The 8947-nt window shown below is 48.4% G+C and overlaps 1 protein-coding gene across 1 annotated transcript in view; it reads right to left on the bottom strand.

The window, feature by feature from the left end:
* Positions 1-2420: 2420 nt before the first annotated feature.
* srgap2 (SLIT-ROBO Rho GTPase activating protein 2) overlaps positions 2421-8947 on the bottom strand; it is a gene marked incomplete at both ends in the record, with an annotated part of 40591 nt that continues 34064 nt past the window's right edge. The window contains 5 exons of the mRNA XM_080846700.1: positions 2421-2939; positions 5177-5513; positions 6106-6258; positions 7082-7150; positions 8048-8246. Of these exons, the coding sequence (XP_080702826.1) occupies positions 2421-2939; positions 5177-5513; positions 6106-6258; positions 7082-7150; positions 8048-8246 (1277 nt within the window). The remainder of the gene's footprint in view (positions 2940-5176; positions 5514-6105; positions 6259-7081; positions 7151-8047; positions 8247-8947) is intronic.

Genomic DNA, 8947 nt, shown 5'->3' with positions numbered 1-8947 from the left:
CTCTGAGAAAGTGAAGAGTCCAGTCAGAGCGAGGAGAGGGGTAATCAGTGCAGCTCCCCTTGTGGTGCGGTGCAGTACTGCACAGCCAAGCTTACCTTTGTGAATTATACAATGTTCGTGCTGCGTCACCATACACACAAACACACGCAAACTGACGCACACATGGAAGTGTGCCACACAGGTTCCACAACAGCATGCACACACGCATACAAATACTACACATACACTCACACACACAGTACAACCATACAGTTATTGTGATATCATCTTTAAAGTAGAGTAAAGAAGGAAGTCAGACATTTTGTTTCCCCAGAGGACAGTAGCCATGTCGTGCCTCCACATCAGGAGAGCTTGGCGTTGACTGATATGACTTTCATAAGACATTATTCCTCATCTGTGGATTTCCAGTTATACTTCATATAACATTTCTATTCTTTTCTTTTGAAAATCACTGTACATGAATAAATGACAGTTAGTGACAGGACACAGGATCACACAGAGATGTGTGAGTTTGACTTGAAGAGTGTGTGTGAGCGTGAGTGTGTGTGTGTAAGTGATTAAAAGTTAGTTACAGGACACAGGATCACACAGAGATGTGCGAGTTTGACTTGAAGAGTGTGTGTGAGAGTGAGTGTGTGTGTGTGAGTGATTGAAAGTTAGTGACAGTACACAGGATCACACAGAGATGTTTGAGTTTGACTTGAAGAGTGTGTGTGAGTGTGAGTGTGTGTAACTGAGAGTTACACCGAGATGTGTGAGTTGAAGAGTTGCTGTTTAGAAATATCTCTGCAGCGGGTATCTACAGGCCTGCTGGCCTATAGCAGCTGAATGATGCGTTCCCATTGATGCTGTAGCTGAGAGGAACTCTGTGTGTGTGTGTGTGTGTGTGTGTGTGTGTGTGTGTGTGTGTGTTTTCCAGCTGATGCTGTAGCGGAGAGGAACTGCAACACTTGCCTTCAAGACTCATGCAGAGATAAACTGGTTCCAGAAAGCTTATGGTCACACACAGAAAGTGTGTGTGTGTGTGTGTGTTAGTGCGTGCGTGTGTGTGTTAGTCCATCTCTGTGTTGTGTCTTATTAAAACTGAATTTCTTATTGCAGTAGGAGGAGCTGGGAGGAGGTGGGAGGAGGTGCTACAGGTGCCTGTCCTTATCTTATCTTACAGTAGGTGTGTCTTTGGGTCCAAAACACCAGCACCGGACTCCAGAACCAACAGATCCGGGCCCGGGTCTGAGCCCAGCCGGGCCCAGCAGAACCCGGTCCCGGAGCAGGCTTGCTATGCTGCACAGTGGGGTGAGGTTCCGGGGTCCAGTGGGTCACGCCCAGAGGAGCCGAACAGAACCGACCCGACCCGACCGCTCTGCCAGCTTCACTCTTCATGAGGAGGTCCGTGAGATGGCGGCACATGTCCAGGGCGGAGAGAACCACACACACTCTCTCACACACACACACACACACACACACACACACAGCATGGTGTGGATCTGGTTCTGGAGTCGGTCCCGTTAGCTGCTACCCCGTAAGGGTTTCCTTGTGGAGAGAGTCCTGTCATCCTGGTGTCCTCGACCAATCAAAAGCCGTCCTGGTGTGTCCTCGACCAATCAAAAGCCGTCCTGGTGTGTCCTCGACCAATCAAAAGCCACCAAAACAATGCAGGCCGCAGAAAAATACACAAATTCAATCCGCCATTCCACCGCAATCCCTACATACAGCCTTTATATATATTTATAAAACATCTCACATCTGTCTGCTCGGGCTGAAACCTTCCAGTCTGATCCTTCATCCCTCGTTCTCATTCCCTCTCTCTCTCTTTCTCTCTCTCTCTCTCTCTCTGGATGCTGGCTGATTCAGTTTCCTTGTTGTGAGCAGCGATGTCAGACTATTCTTGTCCACCAGTTTTTTTTTCACAGTTTATGTCCTTGCGAAGCCGTTGTGTGTCTGTTGGGCCATTATTTTTAAAATATAACTACATTTATAAAACGGTAAATTAAGAAAGGAAATAAAAGAAGAGGTTATCGGGGTCCTTTCATCATCACCCCATCACACAGAGTGTCCTGTCCTGTTAGGGGTCTGTTGCACGGCACAGCGGTGTGTGTGTGTGAGCTATGGAGGTCATAATGCCACACACACACACACACACGCCCGCTCAAAACACTCACAGCCGTGATGCTGAACTCTGCTAAGATCCCATTCCACGACAAAATAATCATCATCATCATCTTCTTCGTTATAATCATCATCATCATCTTCGTTATAATCATTATCATCATCATCATCATCAAGCCATTAAAAAAATCTTTTGGAAGTAAAAGGCTAAAAATAAGTGGGTAAGAGTTAGAGTCCTGCTCCACACACGAGGTGTTAAAGAAAGACAGTGGGTGGGGGTCAGAGGTCATAGGGGGTGTGGGGGGGGGGGGGTTTCACGCCGGGCAGGACTTGTCCACAGGAGGGGGTGGAGGAGGAGGGGTCGGGGGGATGGAGGTGGTGGGGGACCCCATGGCTCCCCCGCTGCTCCCCCCGGACGAGCCCCCAGTTTTGGGGAACACCACGGGCTTTGGGCGGGTGGCGGGGGGGCGGATCTCCCTGAAGGAGGAGGAGGAGAGGCTCATGGAGGAGGAGGAGGAGGTGGGGGAGGAGCAGGAGGCCAGCAGCGGGCTCTTGGGGCTGGCACCCTTGCCCGGGCGGAAGGTGCTGGGCATGTCGGAGGCGGAGCTGGCACTGCGCTGGAGAGGGTGCTGGGGGGCGTCGGCCTCGCGCAGCAGACGGGAGTGCAGGGGGCTGGACGGCTCCGAGACCCCGCCTCCGGCCACGCCCCCGGACTTGAGCTGCTCCAGCGTATCCAGGACGACGTCGGGGGCGTGGCCGGCGTGCTTCACCGAGCTCTGCCTCTCCAGCTCCCGGAGCTCGCTCAGAGCCGTGTTCATGGTGGCCTCGATGTCCTGAGAGAGGGATGGATGGAGGGAGAGAGAGGGGGGGGGGAGATTGAGAGAGAGAGAGAGATAGAGATGGATGGAGGGAGAGAGAGAGAAGGGGGGGGAGAGAGAGAGAGATGGAGAGAGAGAGAGAGGGGAGGAGATTGAGAGAGAGAGAGATGGATGAGAGAGAGAGGGGGGAGAGAAAGAGAGAGAGAGAGATGGGGAAAGAGAGAGATGGATGGAGGGAGAGAGAGAGAGAGAAGGGGGGGAAAGAGAGAGAGGGATGGAGTGAGAGAGAGATGTAAAAGAGAGAGAAAGAGATAAAGATGGAGAGTGAAAGATCGATGGAGGGAGAGAGAGAGAGAGATGGAGAGAGAGAGAGAGGGGAGGAGATTGAGAGAGAGAGAGATGGATGAGAGAGAGAGGGGGGAGAGAAAGAGAGAGAGAGAGATGGGGAAAGAGAGAGATGGATGGAGGGAGAGAGAGAGAGAGAAGGGGGGGAAAGAGAGAGAGGGATGGAGTGAGAGAGAGATGTAAAAGAGAGAGAAAGAGATAAAGATGGAGAGTGAAAGATCGATGGAGGGAGAGCGAGAGATGGAGAGAGAGAGGGATGGATGGATGGAGAGAGAGAGGGGGAGGAGAAAGAGAGATGGAGAGACAGAGAGAGAGAGATACAAAAACAAAGAGTGAGTAATAAAGAAGGGAGGGAAGAGAGAGAAAGCAAGTCAGTCAACATGTTGTCAGTCATTGACTTCGCTTAGGCAGAGCTAACTAATGCTTTTCCGTCTTGTTCAGTTCCATAACCCAGCTACCACAAGTCAGCAACCTCCATAAGCCCCCAGCTACGAGCATCTCCCTCTCCTGTGCCGTCTGTGTGCATGTAGAGTAGCGATGCTAACAGCTACCAGCGTGTCTATCTCCTGTGCCGTCCGTGTGCATGTAGCGTAACAATGCTAACAGCTACGAACGTGTCTATCACCTGAGCCGTCCGTGTGCATGTAGAGTAGCGATGCTAACAGCTACGAGCGTGTCTATCTCCTGTGCCGTCCGTGTGCATGTAGCGTAATGATGCTAACAGCTACGAGCGTGTCTATCTCCTGTGCCGTCTGTGTCCATGTAGCGTAGCGATGCTACGAGCGTGTCTATCTCCTGTACCGTCTGTGTGCATGTAGCGTAACGATGCTACGAGCGTGTCTATCTCCTGTACCGTCTGTGTGCATGTAGAGTAGCGATGCTAACAGCTACCAGTGTGTCTATCTCCTGAGCTGTCGTTGTGCATGTAGCGTAACGATGCTAACAGCTACCAGCGTGTCTATCTCCTGTGCCGTCCGTGTGCATGTAGCGTAACAATGCTAACAGCTACCAGTGTATCTATCTCCTGTGCCGTCTGTATGCATTTGGCTTAACGATGCTAACAGCTACGAGCATGTCACCTGAGCCGTCCGTGTGTACGTAGAGTAGCGATGCTAACCGTGCTAACGATGCTAACAGTTCTCTTTCTGTCTTCTCCATCTGGCAAACACACTTCTGCAGGATACACTGTGTGTGAGGTCTCTTTTTCTCTTTCTCTCTCTCCATCTCTCTCTCTCTCTCTCTCTCTCTCTCCATCTCCATCTCTCTCTCTCTCTCTCTCTCTCTCTCTCTCTCTCTCTATCCCTGAGGATGGTGATTACACTTCCAAAGAAGCTTAAAAGCGACTCTGATGAACAGTGCTGGAGCTCGGCCAGTCTAAGTCGATGAGGCTCCTCTGTGTGTGTGTGTGTGTGTGTGTGTGTGTGTGTGTGTGTGTGTGTGTGTGTGTGTCTGGCAGGGAAATAGTTCTCAGGAAAGATTGAGTACTTTTCTCCTTTCTGCAATCAACCTCTCAATCAACCCTTCAATCAGGACTTGAAATCAGTGGGTTAATAAATTAGTGTGTATGTGTGTGTGTGTGTGTGTGTGTGTGTGTGTGTGTGTGTGTGTGTTCTGTTGTGTCATGTGGGTTAAACATGAAACCTAAAGATTCTTTGTTTTTTTCCATTTGATTGTACTGTGTGAAGTTAATACATTAGTGTGTGTGTGTGTGTGTGTGTGTGTATGTGTGTGTGTGTGTGTTTGTGTGTGTGCGTGTTTGTGCGGTCTGTTGTGTCATGTAGGTTAAACACGAAACCCAAGATTCTTTGTTTTTTCCATTTAATTGTATTTAATACATTAGTGTGTGTGTGTGTGTGTGTGTGTGTGTGTGTGTGTGTGTGTGTGTGTGGGGTAAGTGTTATACACACCTGTGAGCTATGCTCCACCTGGAACACCTCCGGGTCAAAGGGCCGGTGGTTGCTGAAGCTCTTAGAGCGCCCCGCGGTGGTGGCCTTGCGTATCTGCGGGCTCTCCACCTTGGTCTTGAGGGAGGAGTGGCGTGTCACGGAGGAGTTCAGCACGCCGTGGGCGCTCACCGGCCGCTTGTCGGCGCCGCCCTCCTTCGCCAGGCCCGCCACGGGCATGGAGGTGGCACGCATACCCCCCCCGGTTGCCCCCGGAGACAAGGGCGGGGGCAAGACCTCACTCAGACCCTCCGCGGTCCGGAAGGCTCTTCGGATGCTCCCACTGGACTGCTTACGCATCCTACGAGAGAGACAGACAGAGAAAAAGAGAGACAGAGAGAAAAAGAGAGATAGAGAGAGACAGAGAGAAAGAGAGAGATAGAGAGAGAGAGAGAGAAAAAGACAGACAGGAGGAGAAGAGGGGGATAGAGAGAGGAGGAGGAGGGAGAGGGAGAGAGAGAAATGGAGAGAGACAGACAGAAAAAGAGAGACAGAGGAAAAGAAAGAGAGACAGACAGAAGAAAAGAAAGAAAGAAGGATAGAAAGATGGGAAGGGGGCTAGGTTAGTGGGAGTTTGCTAAACTGATTTTAAAGAAATAAATCTCCAACAGGTTTTGGGATGTCACATGGAATAGTAAATGATATCCAGGGCAGAGAGAGCCACACACACTCACACACACCACACACACACACACACACACACACACACACACACACACACACACACACACACACACAGCAAGTTTAAATACAGCACACAATTCATACACATTTGTGATTTAATTTCCAAATGAGCAGTTAGAAAAACAGAGACAAATAAGTGTTAAAAAAAGGTAAAGTAGATAAGAAAATGAGTGTACTGGTGTACTAGTGGGTTACACATGCAGACTCACTTGTTGAGGTTGGCCAGGTAGATGTCAGCCACATGGCCTCCTGTGGGTGAGCTTGCGCTGCCTCTAGTGGACACTTTCTCTCCCTGCAGGCCAGACTCATGGGAGCCCTCCAGGTCAGCTTTGGGACTGCCTCTACCAGTGAAGCCATCAGGCCTAGAGTGCATACACACACATCAGTGAGAGGATTACACACACACACACACACATACCAAAATCAGTGAGAGGATTATACATACACACACACACACACACATCAGCGAGAGGATTATACACACACACATATACACCAACATCAGTGAGAGGATTATACACACACACACACATACATACACCAAAATCAGTGAGAGGATTATACACACACACACATAGACACACACATCAGTGAGAGGATTATACACACACACATACATATACTCCAAAATAAGTGAGAGGATTACACACACACACATACATATACACCCAAATCTGTAAGAGGATTATACACACACACACACACATATACCAAAATCAGTGAGAGGATTATACACACACACATATACACCAAAATCAGGAAGAGGATAACACACATTCACAGAGCAACAGAAAACGTACAAACCTATCAAGTTACAGATGAACCCAAGCCCGAACATTCAGTACCAGTCAAAAGTTTGGACACACCTTCTCATTTTTTTAAGAGGTTTTTTCTTTACTTTTATTATTTTCTACATGGTAGATAATTCTTTTTTTGTTTAGTACATCATTCCATATGTGTTCTTTCGTAGTTAAAATATATTCATTATTAATCTACAATGTAGAAAATAATAAAAGTAAAGAAAACACTTTTGACTGGTACTGTACATACATGTTATCTACCAGTAAAAACGGAGGTCTTCACTAGCACTATGTACTGGTGATGTTAGCATGTGTGCTAGTTAAGTTGATGTCTCTTGCAGTGCAATGCACTGATGATGTTAGCATGTGTGCTATTCTTGCTTACATGTCCTGCACTGCTATGAACTGGTGGTCAGGCACGTGCACAGGAATTTGGAAGGGCCATTGCTCTGCCCTGGAAAAAAAGGGGCAACAATTTCATTTTTGTAACCGTCGCCGGCACGCCCCCTCCCCCCGCGCACATATTCCGTGATTACAAGAAGTTCTGCAGCTGTAATACTATTTAAAAAATAAATATATATGTCCTTTGAAGGGGCAACTTCATTTGAGGAGGCAATAGGGCAGTTGCCCGGGCAACCTTAGCCCCCTTACAGGAAAATTGCACTACCTGTAACTCCCTCACTGGGTTGAATGTAGGTTAGTAAAAGTCAATAGGTTAGCATAGTTTATTATATGTGTATTATATGTTATATGTATATATGTAGGCTGTATAGGTTGTTATATGTTTAGCACTGCGTATTGTTTATTTATCTTGTATATTTAGTAAGGTTACTTAGCTTATTATATGTTTATTATGTGTAAATTATGCTCCTAGTACTTGCACAGAGTGTACGTCATGGTTTGTAATGTTATATAATGTGATGTTATGTTATGTTATGGTAGGTTTTTAGGGCGGTGCCTTGTCTTAAGAATTTCAGTGCCCAGACTTTGAACTCCTTTGCACGTCCCTGCTGGTGGTGATGTTAGCATGTGTGCTAGTTTAGTTGATATCTCTTGCAGTGCTACTGTATGTACTGGTGGTGTTGTTAGCATGTCTGCTAGTTTAGCTGATGTCTCTTGCAGTGCTACTGTATGTACTGGTGGTGGTGTTGTTAGCATGTATGCTAGTTTAGCTGATGTTTCTTGCAGTGCGATGTACTGGTGGTGTTGTTAGCATGTCTGCTAGTTTAGCTGATGTTTCTTGCAGTGCTATGTACTGGTGGTGTTGTTAGCATGTCTGCTAGTTTAGCTGATGTTTCTTGCTGTGCTATGTACTGGTGGTGTTGTTAGCATGTGTGCTAGTTTCGCTTACATGTCCTGCAGTGCGATGTACTGGTGGGGAACCAATCCCGTGGCTCCATTGTGACGCCCCTCCCACCAGTCATCAGACGCTCGGCGGTAGAGCAGAAGAGACGCCCCCTTCTTGAAGGACAGCTCGCGATTGGTGCGGCCGGAGTAGTCGTAGCGGGCGATCGCCTCGATGGGGTCTGACTCTGAAACAACCAATGATCCTGGGGGTGAGCCAAAGATGGAGAGAAGCAGAGACAGGAGGAGAGGGAGAGCAAGAGAGAGCGCAACAGCGAGAAATTAAGAAGGACAGAGAGAGAGGGAAAGAGAGAGAGAGAGAGAGAGTGTAGGAGAGAGGGAGAGCAAGAGAGAGAGCAACAGCGATACATTAAGAAGGAGAGAGAGAGCGAGAGAGAGAAAGAGAGAGAGAGCGCAAGAGCGTGAGAAAGAGATATAAACAGATAGTGCAAGGGGAAATAGAAAGTAAGAGAGAAAGGGAGAGGAGGAGGAGGAGAGGAAGGGAGAGGAGGAGCAGGAGGAGAGGAAGGGAGAGGAGGAGGAGAAAGAGCAGGTGTTAGAATTAGTTTCAGAGCAGCCAGGCAGCACAGAAAGCAGACATACACTGGCCTAGATCCGGTCCTGATCCGGCAGAGTTCTGATAGGTTAGCGCAGCTGGTTAGCGCAGCAGGTCATTCACTGAGTTCTGATCGGTTAGCGCAGCTGGTTAGCACAGCAGGTCATTCACTGAGTTCTGATAGGTTAGCACAGCAGGTCATTCACTGAGTTCTGATAGGTTAGCACAGCTGGTTAGCACAGCAGGTCATTGACTGAGTTCTGATAGGTTAGCGCAGCTGGTTAGCGCAGCTGGTTCGCGCAGCAGGTCATTCACTGAGTTCTGATAGGTTAGCACAGCTGGTTAGCACAG

Source organism: Sprattus sprattus, assembly GCF_963457725.1.
Source record: "Sprattus sprattus genome assembly, chromosome: 10".
Taxonomy (NCBI): Eukaryota; Metazoa; Chordata; class Actinopteri; order Clupeiformes; family Clupeidae; genus Sprattus; species Sprattus sprattus.
Note: the sequence above shows the minus strand (reverse complement) of the source record. Positions and strands in the feature narration are given on the sequence as shown.